We start from the raw sequence: 22,441 nt of genomic DNA, 5'->3' as shown, positions 1-22,441 counted from the left end.
TGGCATGAAAGAAACAGCCATAGCAAAAGGAAAACTTCTGCTGGTTAAGTGTCCCCAGTGTAGGCCTGGAACACATTTTAGCTGTGATGTACATATTCAACAGGGGGAGGTGGTCTACATCAGATGTGGGCAGTGGTGGGATTCAGCCGGTTCGCACCACTTCCGCAGAATCGGTTGTTAAAAAGGTGCTTGTATGCAATTAGTTGTTAAATTATTTGAATCCCGCCACTGGATGTGGGGGACCTGGTTGTACCACTTCATCCAGGCTGCAGGTGGGGGGAACTGCACTTTGGAATTCTCCTTGATGGAACAACACCAACAACCCTTCCCCCCGCATATATTCAACGAGCAGGTCAGCATCAGAGTTACTGAAAGGTGTGGTTTTTCTGGTTTGATTAGTAAGTTGGAGTTTCTCAGGACTCAGAAAAAACTGCCTCCAGCCAAACAGGGTTTGTGGTGCTTTGTGTTATTTCAAAATCCTTTGAAATTGGTTTGATCAGGGTGGGTGGAAGAAACGCAGGCTGCCCCAAGGAAAACTGCTGCTTCTCCCAAACCATGTTCAGCTGTCTTAAAAAACGACTGCCCGTTCACATGACTTTGCAAAGGCGGCAGAGGATCCCCCAGAGGAGACATTGGGAGACCCTGTGGTGGTGGTGGGATCCAGTGTCCCCAGATCCCTCTTTGGTTCTGACAGGAAGAGAGGCCCCTCTCTGTACCTTTCCTCAAGTGGCGGCTGTGGATGCCGTCTTCCCGTGGAGCCTCTCCCAGCACTGCGTAATGGGCCTTGTGCCAGCCACAGTCTGGTTTCTGTAGCCATGACTCCATCTCGGCCAGCTGGTCCTTCAGCTTGTCTGCCTGGAGAGGAAAAGGGTTCAGATGGGGCAGCTTTGGAGGGAGACAGAAGTTACAGAAAAGGTCACAGGCATCCCTGGGCCCAGGATGGCCACAGGACAAAACAAACAGTGTCCTCTACTGCTCCAGGCAGGGTATGGCACTTGAATCCACTGATGAAACTGCCACGTTAATGTTCTTGCGTTTCTCTGTCCTTTGGTCCATGGGAATGGGCGGGGAAAGTTCTTGGGGCAGTCAATCTGCACCAAGCACAGCCAGCATTTTCTTCTAACTCTAATATTATTGTTTTCAAGCTGCACTGTTTTGATGCTTTTATGTGATTTTATGCTAGGATACAGGGGCCCTGAGATGATGAGCAGCAAAGTGCTGCATTTGAAGCTCTGCTCTCAACCTGAGGTCAATTCTGTCAGAAGTCAGTTTCAGGCAGCCGGCTCAAGGTTGACTCAGCTTTCTATCCTTCCAAGGTCACGAAAATGAGCACCCAGCTTGCTTGCTGGGGGCACCATGCAGGCGCCTGGGGAAGGCAACGGCAAATGACTTATAAACAGCCTGCCAAGTAATGTCTGCGTGTGACGTCACCTCATGGGCCAGTAATGACGTTTTGATGTTAAAATTTTAAATTGTAGGTTAAGGGTTTTTAAGTGTAATTTTAATTGTAATACCAAACTTGTAGATTATTAGTTTGCAGCAGACTTGACAGATGGCAGGATCGTCTCACAAGCAATCACAGCCACTGAACATGATAAGTTCACTGGTCAAACAGCACTATGCACTATGAAGTCTACATCAGCTGTGACTTTTTGCCTTAGGAGGCCAGAAAAGTGTCAACATTTTAGAATCTCAGAAGTTCAACAGCACACGGGAGAGGGTGACTTTAACTCAGCTGAAAAAAAGGGTTAATTGACTAACTGTCTGGCTGACGAAAGCAAGCAATGACCGGCAGGGCGAGATCCCACCTCCTCCTTCACCAGACTGTAGCAGATCGGGCATTCTGTGCACTGAGAGCTCTCGGGGTCAAGGAAGTGGTTGTTTTCACACTGGTCACACCGGTTGCCCGTGAAGCCCCTCTTGCACACGCACGTGCCGACTTCACTGCACTGGAGAGAGACAGATCCTACGTGGGAGCAGTTGCAGGCTGCAGGGAGGGAGGGAAGGAAGGAGACACATATCAAAAAGGGACCTGTAATTTTTCAGCAACTTATTAATGCAGAATGTTGTATGGCCTCCAGAATTAGACCAACAGTCCATGGAGCACACCTTTCTGTTTCCAAGACGGGTCAGCCGGCCATTTTTGGGAAGTCAACAGCCTCTTGCTGTTCAAAGGTACACTACATCTGAACATGGAAGCTTCATTTATAATTGATTGAAGGTTTATAGCTACTGCTACCTTTGTGAATGCGTTTAATTCCTTATTAAAGAAATCTAAGCCAGCAGATAGTACCTTGCCTTGTGGAAGTGAATGCACTTAATTCCACAAGTGAATCCAAGTTAATTCCACATTAGCTGAAGGCTCTCTGCAATTAACATATGGAATTCACTGCCACAAGAGCAAACTGCTAATTAGCTGTACTGAGTGAGTATGGTGAGTTTCAGTATGAAGGGAAAGAGACAAAGATTTATTTCTGTCCCATTTGCATACTGTTTATAATTGTACAAACCTTCATCATGTCCCATCTAGAGGGCCACTTCACGCGTTACAGAGTCCTTGTGTCTCCCATGTGTCCTGGCAGCAGCAGATGTCATTCCAGGGCTGGTTCTCAGTGGGCCTGATTCAGAGGAGGACCTGACAGCAGGGGTGTGCATGCCAGAGGGGTGTGTGGGGTCACATGTCCCTGGGTGCCACCCATCTGATCATGTGGAGGAGGCAAAATTGCACCCCCATGTGATCAAGCTGTGGTCAAGGACCAGGAGCACGCACATGTCCCTCTGGCATGTATGGACGTGGCCAGGTCCTTGAGCGAGGCAGGCATGGCCTTCAATGGAGGTGGGGGGGGGCGCCCGGCAGCAGCTGGCTCCAGGCAACCTGAGGCAGGCGCGGCCTCCGATAGAGGTGGGGGGGGGGCAGCTTCTGGGAGGCCATAAATGGGGCCAGGCCGGGGGGGGGGGGGGGGGTAAGGTCTTGCAGCGGGTGCCAGTTTCTGCCAGTATGCCTCTGCCTTATAGTACCAGAGGAAGAATTTTAAATCTTCTCTTCATGGCTTTCCTGACCAGCAATTGGACCCAGGGAGCCACAAATTGCTCCATTTGGGAGATTAGCTGTCCCTCAGGACCCACATTTTTCCCAAAGGAGCTGTGATGAACACTTTACACCAGTTTGAGAACCCTGACCGACAGGGGTTTCAAAAACCATGGAGCTGTTGTCCCGAGGAAGTGGCAACTGAGAGTTTCCCTTTAAGGTGAATTTAAAAGGAGAATCTGGGCTCTCTAGTCTAAACAACATTAAAAGTGATGCTATTTGGGGGGTGGGATGGGGGAATCCACCCTGAAACAGCATCACTTTCAATGTTGTTTAAACTAGGGAGCCCAGAGTTTTCCTTTAAGGTGAATTGTCTACATTTGATCATCCTAGCAAGAGTAATCTTTACACCAATTCACCAGAGACAGATTAGGCCTGTATTTCCCTGCATTCCCTCCCCCTCAGAAAACGGATAGCAGAGTCAGCCCTGCATGGTTTGACTTGGGGGGCAGCTTTGGGGACACCAGAGAAAGGCAAAATATTGTTCACCATTTATTTTTTCCTTCCATGGAACACACCATTTGAATTTATCTCCTCAAATACTAAAGTATCTTGAAGTTGAGGAGAGAAACATCTGTGGGCCATGGGGGTTTTGTGGCATGCAGGGAAAAGACTCTAGCTCCCAGTACTTCTGGCTCGATTGAACACAGCTCAAATTCTGAACAAGCCTGAAGAATTTTCCTGGGAGACTGTTTCCTAAACTTTACCCCAGGATTCCCTGGAACCTTAATCTGAGTTTTCCTATGACCCATGATTGATACAGCCTCAGATTCAGTAGCATTACAGAGAAAATCCGTCAAAGGCGCTCCAATTGTAAAGGCACTTATGCTAGCCCTGACATTACCTCGGCATCTCTGGAAGGAGAAACCAAAAAATCCCATCTGGCACCGGTCACATGACAGTCCTTCCACACCCAGTCGGCAGACACATTGTCCTGTGAGTGGGTGGCAGTGGTGGTGCTGGGACCCAACTGGGTGGCATTTGCAACTAAAAGAAAGACAGAAAGGGAAAGCCTGCTCCATTCTGCACAGCACAAATAAGACGTCCTGAGGACCGGAAAAAAGGCACCCAGGGAGGAACTCTGCACAGCTTTTTCCCCAAGACGTCCTCAGGACACCTTATTTCTACTTGAGATGTCCTATTTTGTGGATGACAAACTAATGACTCCCCACCCCCAAGTCATCTGCAAGTCTTTCTTTTTCCCACCCAACCGTTAAAGCTCTCTTGTCAGTTTTCTTTGCCACTCATGCTTGACGTTTTGTGGGGATGCAGGGATTCTCTGTACCCCCAGTCTTTGCTTAGAGGTTTGCCAGGACGTTGTCCTACAATCTGTGCCTACAACGTTTGCTCTGCAGGCTCTGCTCCTTTCGGCCAGAAAAGCACCTGGTTTCACTCAGCTCATCCTGCTAATGCCAGCAATATCTAATTTCCCTTTTAATTTTTTTTTGGTAAGTTATCTTTGAAGACACACAGACACAATTTCAGAATCCATGCCAATTTTCATGTTGTGTCTGTGTGTCTTCAAAGAACTCACTGAAAATTTTAAAGGGAAAACGATATATTGTCAGAATCGGCAGGATGAGCTAATTACAGCCATGTAAGTTCTGGCTGAAAAGGCTCCTGGCTGTGGAGCCTGAAGAGCTAACGTCCCAGCAAAACCTTAAGCAAAAGCAGGCACGGCTGTGAGAGTTTTAAACTTGGGCAGGAGAAAATGGTGAGGGGGGAGTTGCTTTCTCCTGATGCCTTTTTTTTTGTCTGTGCTGCCCAAGCAAAAAAAAAATGAGGATTTTTTTAAAAAGACATCCCCAGGACATCTCATTTGTGCTGTGCATAATTGGCCCGTCTGACATGATTATCTTTATATTTTTTAAGAGGTGGGGGAGGACAATCCAGCTCCAGCCCGGAGGATCAAGAGCTGCTGTGGCGTTGGCTTCCCCGTCTCTCTCAGAAAAGGGGTGATCAGCCTTGTTTCATAAAAGGGGAACTTGCTTGCTGGATCTGACCAAGGGTCCATCTAGTTCAGCATCTCCATTCTAACAGTGGCCGGTCAGACGTTTTCCAGAACCTCAGAAGCAGGACTGGATGGCAAGAACCCACTGAGCACATTCCCGGAAATTGGTATTCTCGTTTTTCCCATTTGTTGCCCCCTTGATCTTGCCACGCTACTCCCCATCCACAGTGAGTAGATCTATGATGAGACAGGAATGGAGAGATTTTTAGGCTGCTTCAGGGTCCACTGTGGACATCTGATTGGTTGCACTGAAATGAAGTTGTGTATTGTTGTGTTTTAATGTTGAATTGTTGAAATATTGTTATTTAAACTGATTTTAAATTGTATGGTTTTATGATATTTTGATGCGATCGAGTAATGTATGGAAGCTGCCCTGAGCCCAGCTTTCTGGAAAAGGGTGGGGTATAAAGTTTTTTAAAAATAGAAAATGAAAATAGTAAAATACCATCTTCATTAGGAGCAACCCAAAGTCTCAACTTAGTACATAACCTTTCAAGTTCACCAGAGCTCTTTGTCAGGATGGGTGAAAAACCAACCAAGAAACACCTGTCAGGGAGTGGGGGAGTGGAAGGGAGGAAGAAATTAAAGCCATCAGTGGCTGAAGGGGAGGACCAGCCTTGAACTGGTAACTATCTTAGGATGCCAAGGAGGTGGCCTTCCCCAGACAAACTTAGGTCAGTCTGTGTCTGGCCTGCAGAACTTAAATCTGTCAAGAGCACCTCCTGCGTTCCATTTGAGGGCAGACTGAGGCTTCCATGGTGTGCAGAAACATTCAGCCCCCGCCCCCTTTTCTGTTTTGCTTAATGTTTTACAGCCCATTTGGAAATGAATTTCTAGTGAACTCTCCATGCTAGGTCGCAATTTCGATTGGCTCAGAGACTTTATTTTGCTTCCTTCGCACGGAACAATTGTCTGACGTCCTATTTTCATTGAATAACACTTGCTGGCAACTTTAAAATTGGACACCAGTCCATGCAGAGGCACAAGATCTGACTGTCCCGGCCAACTTGAACATGGTTCCAAAGAATTAGAAACTGACCACAGACATGAAACATGCTTTTGCATCTCTCGGGCAACCCCACAAAAAGGGTTCTCTGCCCCGTTACCTCCTGCAGCCAGTTCCCATCTGCAGAGCATAATAGCCCTCTTGGCAGCGGCTGCAGTCCCTCCCAGTCACGTGTGGGAGGCAGGGACACTGGCCAGTGACGTTGTGACAAGCCTCCAGTGCACGGACGGAGCCTCCGGGATGACAGTCGCAGGCTAGAAAACAAGTCAAAAACAGCAGATTATGAACACGGGAAAACCAGCTGGTTTGAAAATAGTTGCACAGGGCAAGGCTGCTCATGCTGCAGCTGACATTGGCCGGCTGGCCTGGAGGGAACAAGAGCTGTTGGGGCCACCAGCAGATCCAGATCAGAGCCTTGCAGCAATTTTTAAAGGGCTACAACCAGTGGGTTATCCCATGTCCCCCGGAGTACGCCGTTTCATCACATGAAGGGGTGGTGGCACCAGGCACCCCCCACATGATAAACCAGTGCCCGAACCGCATGCTGCCAAGTTCTGCCCCACTCCTGGTCTCCCTGGGGAGAGCCTGGGGAGGGCAGGAGCGGGCCTGTAGGGAGGTGGGAGGGGGTGGGAATTCAAGAGCCTACTGAACATATTGTTATTCAATTGACTATTCGGTTGATAGAATGATATTCAGCTGTCTATTACGACAAAAAAAGCCCTCCTCCTGGTGGAGGGTGGAAGAAATTGTGGCCATGGGGAAAATATGGGCAATGGAAAACCCAAGCTTCCCAACCTGCATGGAAGCCACACCAATTTTCTGTGATCTTTCCCAGAGTTTTTCATCAAGGCGGGTTTCAGAAAGATCAGAGAACAGCTGGAGAAACCTAGAGATGTGAATGAATGCACCCCCAGGATGCTGTGGGGAAGCAGGAAAACCCCCCCCCATTTCCCGATAGCATTGAACCTTGGGCAGATGACCTGCATGAAAAGACCTTTTGAATGATTTCAGGTTTTAGACCTAACCATGATGATCCTGTAACACTTCTGATTTGCAGTTCAAATTCAAGACAAGGTGAACAGTGTTTTTACAAAAAAACCTTTTTGAACAGTGTTTTTACAAAAAAAGTGCCTTTAAGAATGCGCAGAGTGCTTTTTCTTTCCTCACAGTCAGTTTTCACCTGTTCGGCTCAAGAGGTAGGTATCTAGAGCAGGAGGCACATCCAACAGGGCTGACATCAGCCTATCCTAAGGTGAGCAGCTGGTGGAGTCCAGGGTTTTTGGTGGTGTTACCATACCAACCCATGGTGGGTGGCTGTTTCTAAAAGAACCGTAGCCCCTTCGCCCAACACTCAATATATCTGGACATCTCTCTGCCAGATGATATTGTCCCCAACGCATTGTTCTTCTACCAGAACCTAGCGCAGATTGCTAGGCTCTATTCATCGGACCATTCCGTTCCATGATAAGATAATATAACCCATCCCCAATTCCTCTGGTCTTCCAAACTTATCCCCTCAACTCATTATATATATCCTAGGACTGTGTGTGTATTCTGCTGCTTTAATTATTGTGTATTTCTATTTTTATTATTTTATTTTAATAAAATCTGTTAAACTTTTATAAAAATTCTCCTGGGGATTTCTTGCGAAAGCAACTTCTTGTAAACATAAGCAACTACAATTCTGAGCTTGTTGAGCAAGGTCTGCGCTTCACTAATTCTCCCACTCTAAAAAGGGTATATGCCAGCACTTTGGGTAACAGTGGGGCCCACTGCCACAAATGTCACATCCACATGTCCTTGCCTACTGTCTACCCTTCCCCCACCTGCTCACAAGTGCTCCACTACCCATGCTGCTAGCTGAACATGCTGCATGTTGGGGAAGAGCATGCAGGTGTGCTGTCTTGGGCCAGCTGAAAAAGGCCACGCAGGCAGTGTGGGGAGGAAGGCCTTGAGAGCAGTGGAAGGATACAAAGGCAGAGGGGGGGACATGGGTGGGGGAGCAAAGAATGTGTGACATGCGGGATAAGTTGGCAAACAGAGAAAGGGCCCATGGAAACTCTCTGCCCAGGGCCCCAGAAACCTGGAATGAGCCCTGGCCCTTAAGTCACATTTTCAAAATACAAAAAGCAGAAATTGAAAATCTAGCCAGCCCACAGGTTGAATGTACGGCTCTTGAGCAGAGCTGAAAGTCTATACTCACGAGCACACTTCCTGGCAGGGCTGGTGGCCAGCAGATTCCCATAGAACCCCTCTTGGCAACTCTCGCAGTGCTCCCCTGCTGTGTTGTACAGGCAGCGCAGACACCGACCCGAGATCGGATCACAATTGCCAACCGCATTGGAGTCCACGTTGTTGTTGCACATGCAGGGAATGCAAGAGCGAACTGGGCCATTCCTTCCCAAGGGGTCTCCAAAAAAGCCGTCGTCACACAGTTCACAGAGTCTCCCTGGGAAAAAAAGCAGAAGTAGTCTTTTGGGCCTAAAACCCATCTGTATGGGAATAAGTTTGATGTAGATTGGGCTAGGGAAGGGAAGCTGCACTCTTCCTACACACACCTTGCTCTTTTAAAAAAAGTTTATTTTGTTAGATTTTTATACCGCCTCTCCTCTGTCCAGCTCAATGCAGTTTCCAAGAAATCAAATACAAACTTCATTCTGTACAATAAATACAATAAAATCACTGACTGAAACCGTAAATGACAGTTATATATACACCTATAATTCCTTGATGGCAGTAGCTCTAAATTCACTGAGGCTAAGAGAACAAAGAAAGGACTGTGGGGTGGGGAGGGAGCCCCCCCCCCCCAAGATGGTCGCTGTTGTTGCCTCAGCCATATGCCTGGAGGAACAACTCTGTCTTACAGGCCCTGCAGAATTGCTTCAAAAATGTCCGCTGTCAGTTACTAAGCCTTGTCAGAGGAAAAGACTGTCCCCCCGCCAGGGTGCCCAGGACAACCGCCACTGGCTAAGGTAAGTGGGGCATAGGGTGTGGGGGAGGGGAGGGGTTTGGGTAAGGTGACCAGATGGTCACCTTTGTGAACTGGGACGGGGGGTAGGCAGCCATGCGCGCGCGCATGCGCTCGCAGCCACAGGAGCGCACTGCCTTCTGGGGCACTGCCGTTTCCCGCCCTGTTTTTGCGGCCTTGTTTGGAGCGGGTTGCTCGGCCTCACCAACCCCTGGGTTGTTGGGTCACCCGCCTGTTGGGCTCCGCTCCGCTTGCCTTCCCTCCATTCACCTGAGACCCGATCTTGCCTTTTTGAGCGCTGTGTTGGGGCGGCCGTTAGGCTCGGTTCGCCTTCCTGCATTGCCTGGGGCCCTGATCGTCGCGCTAGCCTTTTTGAGCACCACATTGTTGACGGAGCCAGTGGGCAAGGGCTGGGCGAGGGAGCTAGTTGCGGCCTCGGTTGGCCTTCACGACGGCTCTCTCTCAAGTGTCCAGGGCTCGGGCAAAGGGGCTGGTCGTGGCTGGGGCTTGTCCGACACGTAGGCTCTCTCCTGAGCCTCGCGTCGTTGGCACGGCCAGCAGGCAGGCTCCTGCGACAGCGCGCATGGGAGGCTGCCGCACTGCCTTGCGCCCCAGAAGGCAGTGCGGCAGCCTCCCAAAAATCGGGACAATTGAAACAACCGGGACGAAACCGGGACGCGGGACGAATTGTTAGAAGGTGGGACTGTTCCGCCAAAAGTGGGACATCTGGTCAGCCTAGGTTTGGGGGAACGGGGAGAGGCAATTTTGCACCCCCACTGACCAAATAGCTGGTGCCCAGGGACATGTGACCCCCCTTGTCCCCATGACTGATATGCCCCTGGGTCTGATGACTGCAAACAATAGGCCCACGTGGTCCAGTGAGTCCCAGGTCTGCCATGGACGCTCACTGAATGATATAGAACCAGTTGTTGCTGTGAGGATAAAATGGAGGAGGAGAGAAAGACGTCAGACATTTTGAGTCCTCATTGGGAGGAAAAGTGAGGTTTATGTTTCTAAATTAAAAATAAGTATGGATTGTACGGCTGTATAGGTTACTAACATCAGAATAATTGAAAAAGTACACCCTGCTTAGCAAGCCTCAATATACCAAAATGCTAACATTTAATTATGTGAAAATGTGAAAAATATTGCATCAAAATATGGAAATATGAATATATCATACATTCACACACCACAGTCATACCCACAAGCCTTCACACAATTAATACCTCTCTTACAGCAATAAATATAACATATAAATAACATGAGATGCTTTGTCCAGTTCTCCTGGAATCTCCAGGAGACTCCAGAAATCTCCAGGAATCCCCTGGAGATCTTTCCAAAGTTGCTAGAAATCTTCAATTATTGTCCCAGTATCCTCAATTAAGAGGTTGGTTGTATTTTAGATCCAAAACAGTGGTCAATAGTTGCTGGTTAGTAATAATGTTCTCAAATGGGTTGGCAATAACTGGAACAAGCAATGAAGTTAAAGAGTCATTTTATAATTGGTTGTGCTCTAACATAAAGTACATTTGGCAATAATTATGCCATTCAAAGAAATTCCATAAGTGCACAAATTGACATCAATATGGACATGGCCCGTGTTCAGACTCCATGCTTTTGGGAACTTTACCGCTTCCTCAGACAGCCAATTCAAATTGTTCATGAATGAGATTTTTTAGGAAGTTAATCCGAATGTATCTCCTTCTGACTCCATTATGGAAACTTTGCCACACTTTTGACCCTGCTCCAAGACAACCAGAACCCCTGCAAAATAGTTTCTTTAGTTCAACCCCTGCCTTCTCAGGAGCACTCAGGTGAAGAGGAGACAGCAACGGCGAAGCTAGACAGAGGCTGATGAGACATAGATTGAAGCATTTGTGCCGCAGAGACAAGGATGTCAAAACCAGTGCTCAAAAAGTTGTCAACATTGTCTACTGCTTTCATGCCATTACTACTGCTACTCAGAGAGGCAACGCAGGCTTTAAAAAACCATCCCAGAGTCTGACAAGTCTGTTTATCGAAAGGGGAAAGCAAGATGAACAAACACACCATTAGGTGTATCAACAGTAAACAGCACCTGGAGCAAGCAGTGAAATTGGGGCCCCAGCCCACACGACCCAGGCGAGTGGGGCCAGGCAGAGCCCCACCCACCCAAGATCTGTCTGGTGGCAATACTTTTTACAAAGTGCCTTCAGTTCTCTGAAAACTGCTGCTCCGCCTGCTGCCGTACGCACCAGCACGCTCTTGGGCCACAAGGAATCAGCCATCTTCCTGTGTTTTATTATTTGCAACCATTAAGTAGCTTTAGAACTTCCATTCCACCCACAAAGGTTATTTTACCTTCCACCTTGAAAAAGCTTTCCCATTCTACAGTGCCCTCTAAATCCTGTAATCAAAAATGTAGACAAAGTTGCCAAAGTTCCACCTCCACCCCCATTCTCAAGAATGTCAGTTTGTCACAAAAAGAGAGACAAAAGGGGAATGGCAGAAAGGGAAAGGCACATACCAGTAATACATACAGAATCACCCATGAGCATGCATTAAAACACTGCTGACAGTGACACCATTTCCACCAGTTTTGGGGGGTATCAGATACTCCTCCAGGTAGTTCGACCCACCTCTCTGTCCTGGCGGGCAATGCGTACAGACCACCTCTCCGCTCTCCGGAAGGGCCGCGCAAGGCGTCTGGCCTGGGCAAGGACAAGGTTTGCAGTCATCCGGGTAGCCTAGGAAGGGGTTGCCGTGGAAACCAGGCATGCAGCGCTCACAGGAAGGCCCTTCTGTGTTGTGTAGGCACTGGCACAGTCCTGAGTGTGGGAACAACAAGGAAGAAAGGCAGTCCAAGGCTCTCCCGGCCCCAGGTCACTTTTTCAGAAGGCAGACAGCAGCCATTTTAGGACTGACCAATGGTCCATCCTAGGCCAGTCAATGGCCAATCAGGTGTCTCCACCTTGCTCTCCACAGGCAGAAGAGAGAAATGGTAACAGTCTTAGGCAGTGGTGGCGAACCTTTGGCACTCCAGATGTTATGGACTACAATTCCCTGCCAATTGGCCATGCTGGCAGGGGCTGATGGGAATTGTAGTCCACAACATCTGGAGTGCCAAAGGTTCGCCACCACGGGTCTAAGGTGTAAACGTGTATCCTCATGCCCAGTATAAACCCTCCATGCTTTGCCCTACCTGCAGCATTAATTTCCTCTATTGGGCCTGCTAGGGTTGCCAACCTCCAGGTTGAGCCTGGATTTCCTGGAGTTAAAACTGATCTCCAGACTGCACAGAGCAATGACCCCCCTGGAGAAAATGGACGCTTTGGAGGGTGAACACTATGAAGCTATGCTCCTCTGAGGTTCCTCCTCCTCCCAAACCCCACCTTTCTCAATGCTGTCAAGAGGGGAGGACTGGGGGGACAAAATTCCCCAGGATCCAAGTCAGTGGGAGGACCCCTGAAGGCAGAGCCAAGCTGCATTCAGAACACACATCTAATGCTGTTCTGCACCCAGCCAGTAGGGGGCACAGGGAAGGCAGAGCTCGCAGTCTGCGTTTGGTCTTTGTGCAGGGTGGCTTTGGCAGACTCTTCTGATGAGCCCGCCCAAGTTTGATGATGTTTGGCTCAGGGGGTCCAATTTTATGGGCCCCCAAGGGGGGTGCCCCCATCTCCTATTGCTTCCAGTGGTTTCTAATGGGAGATGGGGGTTTCTAATGGAAACCACAGCACGGCACCACTGAATCAAACTTCACCAAACCTGTTATCCAGAAGATTTTCTCAGTATTTGACCCAAGATTTTAGTTGCAGCTTGTATTCGGGGCCGATTAGAACTTGAAAAAAAGTCAAATTGGGTTTTACCAAACCAACAAGCCTACTCCTTAACAATGCTGTTCTTTCCAGTGGTCTGAGTTCCTCTTCCTTTCCTTTCCTTCCCTCCGATTTCATTGTTTTGTTTGGTCTGCCAGGTTTTCCCTATTAGTGGTTTGTAGAAAATATTTTTTCCTATTTTTGCAACTTCTCCTCCACTCTTCAACATTTTCCCTTCCTTCATTCTGCTCCCTTCCTTTTATCACGTCTTTAGCTCTCTTGTCTCTTCCTGCTTCTAATTTCCTCTTCCCTTCATTCCTTAGTTTTAGTCTCAACTCGTTCTCATCCCTTGTTGGCAACTTAAAAAGTACTTAACAGTACTATAGTAGCAAGACCTTGTTAATATTATGAACAGAAATCGGTGTGTGTGTGTGTGTGTGTGTGAATATATCTCCATGATCTGTGAAAATAGTAAAAGGATAGTTTACCCCTTCTTTAACATTCCATTACCATGCACATAAATCTGTCTCAGTGGTTACACAAGAAACAGAAGTTAGAACTCTTCTCCCACCCCCCACCCCCGCGTCTCCAAGATTTAATTACATTTTAAATACTGTTCAGGCTGTGAGTTGTTGTATTGGTAGGTATCTAATATCACTTTGTAAATGACACTTTGCTTCTATAAACCTTAAGCATCATGCTACATGACAAATGGACATAATCTGTGTAGAAAATTTGTCAGCAAAACCAATCCCAATGATTCCAGTTTTCTCATCCTGCACCACTACATAGTCAATGGTCCCAAACTGCTGATAAAATCTATAGATGCCAGCTTTCTGTACTGTTTGGGTCTCTGCAAATCATCAGTTGTTTCACAGACAAACACATGAAACAAGTAAAAGAGAAACAATGCCCTTTTGGAAATGGATGCTGATAATGAACATCTCAGATGTCAAGTCTTACAAAACCATACGAAGTGACAGACCTGTTTTGGCCTGTCGCTTCAGAACTGAGGCCTGGCTCCAGACACAGGAAAGCTGTTTTCAATATGAAATTAAAAAATGAATTGGAAATAATCAACAACACATTTTCTGCATGCGGAAAGAAGTGGTATGTCGCCCAGACACAGATTTAAGAGTGAAAAGGATATTTATTTCTTCTTGAAACTTGAGAAAATACTAAGAATAAAACAGGAAGTTCACCATAAAACAACCATAAAATAAAATAAAACCATAAGTTCACCATAAAACAACCAAATTATATTTTAAAAATCCATGGTGACTTTGTTGTGGAGTTTCTGTAAATTCAGTTTGTCTCAAGAGACCCACAGGGCAGACTGGTATTGCTTGGTTGGGGAATACCTAAAGATTGGGGGGTGGGGGTGGGCAGAGCCTGGGGAGGGGAAAGGAATGGTCACATCCCTCAGCTAGCACCACAGGCTCCTAGTTGCATCAATGCATGCATCATCCCAAAGGTATCTATGATGATTGAGGCGGAGTCCTAACTTGGGAGAGCCATGCTATCCCGCCCCAATCCCGGGTCCTTTTCCTTCCAATGACTCCAAACCATCTGAGTTCTTTTTACCGCCAGGAAAATAAACAAAATATTTTCCTGAGTCAGGTTGCCTGGCTACACTGGCTCCATGCCCGGACGCGGAGACTTGTGTGGTTCAGAAGCCTCCATAAGGCTCATAGAGAACACTTATGTATGCTTGTGCCAATGATATAAGGTTTCCCTCTTGTTTATGCCATTCTAGGATGTAATAAAAGCCCCTTTAGAGTTGAATTCATGATTTTCTTACTGTTTAGGATTTTAGTTTGACTAGGTTCTCCAGTTAGTTTACGGTCCTGTTATTGTTAGGTTTAGGAAAATCTTGCCTATAAGTATATGTGTTGATCCCTTTAAGGTTTCCCTAACGTTTAAGTTTAGAAATGTTATTTTTGAAATGTGTGTCTGATGGCCAAAGCAGTGGCCTGAAAGGTTTGATATTAAGGGACGAGGAAGCTGGCTCTGGAATGCAGCTTAGGCCAACACCCAGCCAACTCCTTAAAGAGGACAAAGACCCTCTTTGGACTTGCAAATCGAATCTGTTGCCAGCACCCAAAGGTCCCCAGCCATTGGAAGATGTGCAGGGACCATCATTGGACAGTTTGAACTTTTCTTTGTTACAGCGATGTGAGGCGGGAGCCTCAGGGTATTACGAAAGGAAATAGCTGGGTGTGGCAGCGAGCCCACCTAGATTTCAGGAATGGACCTTATCTGCTCTCCATTCAGCACCATTGTGAGATCTCGTGGGAAGACCGCTGACAGCGGGATTTGGTAATCCCATTCAGAAAGTGTAACTGTATCTTGCTTTTGAGTTGTTTGTTTTCCTATTGGTGTTTGGTGAGGGACTTGCCCTCTCACCTCCCATTTCCCTGTTCCTTTGTCCCCTTTGAAGTTTGGGAATAAAGGTTCTTGCACTGCGTTGCAAGGGCGCGATTCTCCTGACCGAGCTGTGACGATCACCTGCAAATAAAATCCTTTTGCTTTGAAGAATGTCGGCTTCCTGCGCCTCATTACGTTGCTGAGCTGAAATCACTTATTGTTACCCGAGCAGCAGTGGTAACATTCTCAAGGATTTATTGAAAAATAGCAATCAAAGAAATAAAACATGAATGCAGTTACAGTTCTGTGGGTTTATTTCTTTACCAGTCCTTATGACACACAGCTACTGAGGACCAGACACGGGGTCTGGCCTCACAAACTTAAAAGTTCTCTGCTTGTCAAACAGTGGGACAAGAGAACTGAGTTAAGACAGGAAAAGGGTAGATAAAAAGAAAGTGGGAGGGTCAAACATTTGATGGACATACGGTTTGATTGGCAGCCCTGGAACTGGGGGATTAAAGCACCAGAATTGCATGTGGTGATTATGTGAGATTAGAAAAGGAAACCAGGCGTGGTAAAGTTCCATAATAATAAAACACGGGGGCGACAGTGAGGGCGGGGGGTGGGGGTGGGGGTGGGGGTGGGGGTGGGGGTGGGGGTGGGGGTGGGCAGAACATTGTGCTGTTGCCATTTGGCAAAGTTCAGGAACTTGTTACAGACTTTCCTTTGAACAAGGCTGTGTCGCCTCAGCTGCTCCCTGGCAAGTGATCCAGATGATGCAGCTGTGGAGCCGAAGAACAGGCAGGATGCTGGCATCCTTTGAGATGCTGTGTGCCATGCCTCCGGAGGGGCTGGAGCTGGCACTCTGCCCACACAAGCCATCCCTGCTTGGGCCTTCAGAAATGGAATTTCTTCCAGAGTCTGTAGCTGGGCTTTCTTTTGAGAAGTTAAAGACTGTCCCAGCTTCTGAGAACACAGATCCATTGTTGACACTCCTCTTCCAGAGGAGTGGCTGTGGAAATGTTTTCCAGGAAAAACAGACAAGGGTCTTGAGGCACCTGGAAGAGCCACAAATTTTTATTCTAGCAGAAACTTTCAGGGACTAGAACACACCATCAGATGTCTGACGTGGTGGCGGTGGGGTGGAGGAGATGGTCATGGAGAGAAGCAAGGCTAGCAAAAGGGTCAAAAGGCCACGGAATCCAAGAGAGGCAGGTATTGAGGCAAATAAATGGAGAAAAGAAATACATTCTTAATATAGGTTCAGGGATGTGGAGTTTAGTCCTGGCTGGCCCTAGTGGGCCATGACAGGGATGGCCCAGGCCAGCACGCACGCACGCACATGCGCGCACATACAAACAAACAAACAAACAAACAAACACACACACACACACACACACACACACACACACACACACGGAGCCCTAGTGGGCTTCCAGCAGCACTTATCACAAAACATCTCTCCCTCTTTGCAGATCTTTCCTTCAGCCTTCCTCTTTGGGGTAATGTCCCCTTCCACGAATGTCATGTACTCACTTGCTCTCCTGTAAGGAACAAGGTCCTAAACCTCAGACTCTGGGACTGGAACTCACATGCTGTCCTCCTACCCCAGAGGTAGGAACTGCTGCCCTGCTCTGTGCCAGGGTCTGCAGCGGCTCAGAGCCCCAAGACCAGGACAGAACTCAAGTTATTGGCTGGAGGTATTCAGTGCAGTCTGTGGCAGGCAAAGGATCAGGCCCCAGAAGAAGGGGCAGCCAGAATGGAGACTGGGGGCTTGGTCCATCAGAGCTGGATGAAGCCTGTGTCTCCTCGCTGGGTACCAAATCTGTGAGCCGGGCCTGTGATGCAGCTGAAGCGGCATCTCAAGGACACCCAGCCCCACCCATCTTTCATCAGATTTAAGTGAAGGACCCTAAGCAATCCTGGGTCAAATCCCACGTAGCTTTGCAATCTCTGCTGTGCTTCCGCGCCTCCAGCGTGAACGGCCAGACCGTGGGGCTGCAGCTCAGTAGAGATCAGATGGCATAATGGGCTGATTGGGCTCCAGCTGTTCCTGCCCAGCTCTTGACTCTGGGTCTTCAGCCTGATCCACTTGCATGGAGCTGAGTGCAAATCCATTGCCCTTGGGCTGCCTGACCCCTTGCTAGCTTCCCTCTGGAGCACCATTGGATCTCCTTTGCCCTTTATAGACTTACAAAGCACACTTTCTGCTGCTGCATTCATGAATTATTCTCAACGATCATTGCCATGATAATAGCTCTGTGAGAGATCATTCCTTAAAAAAAAAAACCTCTCCCTCTGTCTCTCACACAGACACCCCCCACTGCAATTTCCAAGGTGATGGACCTTTTGCACTCTGGGTAGTATAACTTCAAGTGCTATTCCCAGCAAACTGCAAAAAGATAAAATGATGCAGAGATATCATTTGCACTTTAAAGCATAATTGCACGGTGATTAGATAGCTAGTCAGATTTCCGGAGATGAATGACACCACCTTGCTTCTTTCAGGCAGGCAGGGTTACTTAGGGATCCGTCAGTTGTGGGGACAACACCACTGGTCACAGACTGGAGGAGAGCTGGATTCAAACCCCTGCTTAGTGAGCATACAGACTGGGAGGTCCTGGGGCGAGCCAGTTCCTTCCTTACAGTCCCAGCTCTTGGCTTTGTGATCCAAAGAGGACAGGGCTATTTGCAGAAGGAACGGCTGCTCGTACAGTGAGAGAACGTGGAGAGCGAAAAGAGCTTGCAGGGAGAAGACCTTTGGCATGATGAGCACCTTTTCATTAGAGCCATCTGGGAGGGCAAGAGGATAAAGGAAGACCACCTCAGCAGTGGTGTACCGCTAATTTATTTATATTTATTTATTTATTTTTCAAACTTATATACCGCCCAACCCCTGAAGGGCTCTGGGAACATGGGGTATCCCATGTCCTCAGGTGCATGCCGTTTCGGGGGGGTGGGGGAGGGCAGGAGGGAGGCTGGGGAGGGCAGGAGCCGGTCATGGAGGGAGGCTGGGGAGGGCAGGAGCCAGTCTACCACTGGGGTGCCTGCCTGAGCCGCCCACTGCAGTGCCCTGCCCCCTGGCCTCCCTGTAGGCTGACTCCTGCCCAGAAGCTGGCCTGCAGAGAGCTCGGTGGCAGGTGGCCCAGGCTGGTGCTGTGGCGGCAGGCTGGCCCAGGAGCCACCTTGCCACTGCTGCCCCTGAGCCCTGCCCCAGAGCCTCACCTTCCCTGTGGGCTGCGGGGGGTGGGGAGGGCTTTAGGCACCTCAGGTGCTGAGATCCTTGGAGGAAAAGGCAGGATAGAAACACGAAAGGCAGACAGATAGAGAGAGAGAGAAAGCAATTCTGACCTGTGTTAGGATCACAACTGCCATGTTGGTTGCACGAACAAGGAATGCAGCTGGTTAACGGCCCGGCAAAGGGAACCTCTCGCTTGAAGTTTGGAGCACAGGACTCGCAGAACTGACCCATGTACCCATGTGGGCAGATGCATTCTTCCACCCATGGGGCAGGTTGGGAGAGACCTGGGTGAGCAGATGTGAGCCGGACCTCCTTCAAGGAAAGTCTGCCTGTGGAAATGCCAAGGGATCATCAGAGATAAACCAGACCCTATTCACCTGTGTACAAGTGCCTGTCTAACTTTTTTCCAAGGGACCATTCATTAGGGGGGAAAAGCAAAACTCCAAGAGTTCTTGAGGTGGCCTGCAAAAGATAACTGTGCATAATTAAAATATAAATGAGCACACACACACAAAATCAAACTGAAAATGCTGCGTAAAATTAGGAAGTCTTCAGCTGGTGCCAAAAACTTGGCACTGAGCAGGCATTTCCTAACTGGAGGTGCCACAACTGAAAAAGCCTTGTCTCACCTCCCGCAAAGGGAGGAGATGAATTAGAGCCTCAGCTGAAGATCTCTCATGAGCTGTTAGGCCAGGGGTAGGGAACCTGCGGCTCTCCAGATGTTCAGGAACTACAATTCCCATCAGCCCCTACCAGCATGGCCAATTGGCCATGCTGGTAGGGGCTGATGGGAATTGTAGTTCCTGAACATCTGGAGAGCCGCAGGTTCCCTACCCCTAGTGGCACCAAAATTTCAGGCTACCCTCAGGTGACACTTTTGATGATACCAGCCAGGTTTGGTGAAGTTTGGTTCAGGGGGTCCAAGTTTATGGACCCCCAAAGGAGGTGCCCCCATTCCAATTGTTTTCAATGGGAGCTAATAGTAGGTGGGGCTATCTTTTGAGGGTCCATAACTTTGAACCCCATACACAAAACATCACCAAACCTGGTTGGTATCATCAGGAGGGTCTCTTGCTGATATCAGCCAGGTTTGGTGAAGTTTGGTTTAGAGCATCCAAAGTTATGGGCCCCCAAAGTGGGTGCCCCATCCCTCATCCAATGGGAGCTAATAGTAGATGGGGCTACCCTTTTGAGGGTCCATAAACTTTGTACCCCCTGACCCAAACTTCACCAAACCTGGCTGGTATCATCAGGAGAATCTCCTGAATGTAGTCTGAAATTTTGGTACTGATAACTTAAATAATGCTCCCCTGACTGATCTTGTACTACTGGTCGCTGACTGTAAATAAAATGACTTTATGCTCCCTTGACAGGCACCCTCAATTTTTCTTCAGATTCTCCCTTTAAATCATCCCCCCCCCCCACCCCCGGCATGGATTTAAAGGGAGAATCTGAGCTCCCTAGATTTAAAAAATTGAAAGTATTTTCGAAGGCTTTCACAGATGGATTCAACTGGTTGTTGTGGGTTTTCCGGGCTGCATGACCGTGGTCTGGTAGATCTTGTCCCGAATGTTTCACCTGCATCTGTGGCTGGCATCTGCAGAGGTGTTTCACAGAGAGAAGTTTGTTATAAGAGAAGTCTGGACACAGTGTATAACAGACTTCCCTCTGTGATACACCTTTGAAGATGCCAGCCACAGATGCAGGTGAAACATTAGGAACAAGGTCTACCAGACCACGGTCACGCAGCCTGGAAAACCCACAACAACCAACATTGAAAGTGATGCTGTTTGGGTGGTGGGATGGGGGGAATCTACCCTGAAACAGCATCATTTTCAATGTTGTTTAAACTAGGGAGCCCAGATTCTCCCTTTAAGGTGGATTTGAAAGGAGAGTCTGGGCTCTCTAGTCTAAACAACATTAAAAGTGATGCCGTTTGAGATTTTAAAAAAGCAGCATCGCACCCAATGTTGTTTAAACTAGGGAGCCCTGGGTGTGTTCAAATTTGTGAGTTGGAGCATGTTCTATGTGATGGTGACTTTGAGATGACCTGGTGCAAAAAATTGTTCCTTGGTCGTAGTGGGAGGGTGGCCTTGAGTCGTAGGGAGGCCATCCATTCCGGGGGGCAGGGGGGCGCAAAACTCAGATTTTGCACCGGGCTATTTCCCCTAGCTATGCCTTTGATTCCAAGCCAGATGAGACTCTAGAACAGGGGTGTCCAACTCTGGGACCACAGATATTCATGGACTACGATTCCCATCAGTCCCTGCCAGCATGCTGGGACATCAGAGTTGGACACCCCTGTTCTAGAAGGTTCTTGTCCACAAAGCAAAATCCACTTGTAAATGAGTGCTAAATAACAGCAATTTTGCAGTATCTGAAAAGATGTACTGTGAGCAGCGATTCATTCATAAGAACATAAGAAGAGCCCTGCTGGTAGTTATCTTTCAGGCCAGCATCCTGACTTGCATGGTGGCCACAAACAGTTGCCCTGGATGCCACAGAAGCCAATCCCTTTCCCTAATGCTGCCTCTTAGCCTTGGTGTTCAAAGGCTTGCTGCTTCAGAATATGGAGGTTCTCTTTAGTCACTACGGCTAGTAGCCACTGATGAACCTTTCCTCCATTCAGAGGCATACCAGGGGTAAATGGCGCCCAGAGACAAATTGTCTCCGGGTGCCCACCCCACCTGGGGGCGGGGTTCTGGCCCCTTACTGCCAACCCGCCCCTGTGCCTGGGGGCCCTGCCTCCACGTCTGGGGCTGAAGCTCCACCCCACCCCCAGCCAGCAACCGGCAGTCCCTTCTGCCCTTCCCTGTGGGGAGGCCAGAAGAGTCTGCTGTCCCCGGCCTCAGAGAGCTGCTTTTATAAGCACTGAGGCTGGGGGGCGGGGCTCAGGGGGCGGGGCCACAGTGCTTAAGCCTCCGTGCTTATAAAAGCAGCTCTCTGAGGCCAGGGACTGCTGTCTCTTCTGGCCTGCCTGGAGGGGAGGGCAGAAGGGACTGCTGGCTGCTGGCTGCTGGCTGGAAGCCCAGCCAGCAGGGGGGCGGAGGGGGGGGCAGGCACCCTCAACCCTGCCCATGTCAATGATGACATGGGCAGGGTCAAGGGTGCTCAGAGACAATGTCATTTTCAAGTGTGTCATCGACATGGGCGGGGTCAGGGGCGCTCAGAGACAACGAGGCAGTAGGAAGTCCTGCTGCTCCACACGCACACGCCACTGCATCTTCCTGTTCACGTGGGGGACCGATTTTGTGCTCCCCACTTGACCAGAAGAGTGGCGCCTGGGGGCAAGGGGTACCCCTTGTCCTTAGGCAAATACGCCACTGCCTCCACGAGTCTGTCTAACCTCCTTTGAAAGTCATCCATACTTGTGTCTGTCTCTAAATCCCCTGGCACCCTGCATTTCAGTCCCACCAGTAGTCCATTCAGCCAGTTCCCTGAACCCAGGTCTGGACCCTTTCTCTTTCCTGCCTGCCTGTTGCTTTGCTTCTTTGCTAGGAGCAGCAGTGGCATAGGAGGTTAAGAGCTTGTGTATCTAATCTGGAGGAACCGGGTTTGATTCCCAGCTCTGCCGCCTGAGCTGTGGAGGCTTATCTGGGGAATTCAGATTAGCCTGGGCACTCCCACACATGCCAGCTGGGTGACCTTGGGCTAGTCACAGCTTCTCGGAGCTCTCTCAGCCCCACCCACCTCACAGGGTGTTTGTTGTGAGGGGGGAAGGGCAAGGAGATTGTAAGCCCCTTTGAGTCTCCTGCAGGAGAGAAAGGGGGGATATAAATCCAAACTCTTCTTCTTCTTCCCAGGCTCCTTAAGTCTCCAGTGTGACAGCTCAGGGGCATGCCCGTGCAAAGCCACCGTGACCGGCTGGAAATGCGAGCGTTGCCAGAAGGGGTTCCACTCCCTCAGTGAAGGCGGGTGCAGGTGAGGAGGAAGTTACTCCACCCCCCTGGACAGTTGTGAATA

The 22,441-nt window shown here is 48.9% G+C and overlaps 1 protein-coding gene across 1 annotated transcript in view; it reads right to left on the bottom strand.

Moving 5' to 3' along the window:
* LAMC3 (laminin subunit gamma 3) overlaps positions 1-22,441 on the bottom strand; it is a 98,706-nt gene that overhangs the window by 27,446 nt on the left and 48,819 nt on the right. Inside the window, exons 7-13 of the mRNA XM_048512188.1 lie at positions 18,589-18,807; positions 11,695-11,883; positions 8,309-8,554; positions 6,206-6,359; positions 3,933-4,075; positions 1,809-1,987; positions 717-855 (exon numbers count right to left, since the gene is read on the bottom strand). Coding sequence (XP_048368145.1) covers positions 717-855; positions 1,809-1,987; positions 3,933-4,075; positions 6,206-6,359; positions 8,309-8,554; positions 11,695-11,883; positions 18,589-18,807 — 1,269 coding nt within the window. The remainder of the gene's footprint in view (positions 1-716; positions 856-1,808; positions 1,988-3,932; positions 4,076-6,205; positions 6,360-8,308; positions 8,555-11,694; positions 11,884-18,588; positions 18,808-22,441) is intronic.

The sequence above is a fragment of the Sphaerodactylus townsendi genome, linkage group LG12, assembly GCF_021028975.2.
Source record: "Sphaerodactylus townsendi isolate TG3544 linkage group LG12, MPM_Stown_v2.3, whole genome shotgun sequence".
NCBI classification, from domain to species: Eukaryota; Metazoa; Chordata; class Lepidosauria; order Squamata; family Sphaerodactylidae; genus Sphaerodactylus; species Sphaerodactylus townsendi.
The sequence above is the reverse complement of the archived record's forward strand: the minus strand, read 5'-3'. Positions and strand labels throughout refer to the sequence as shown.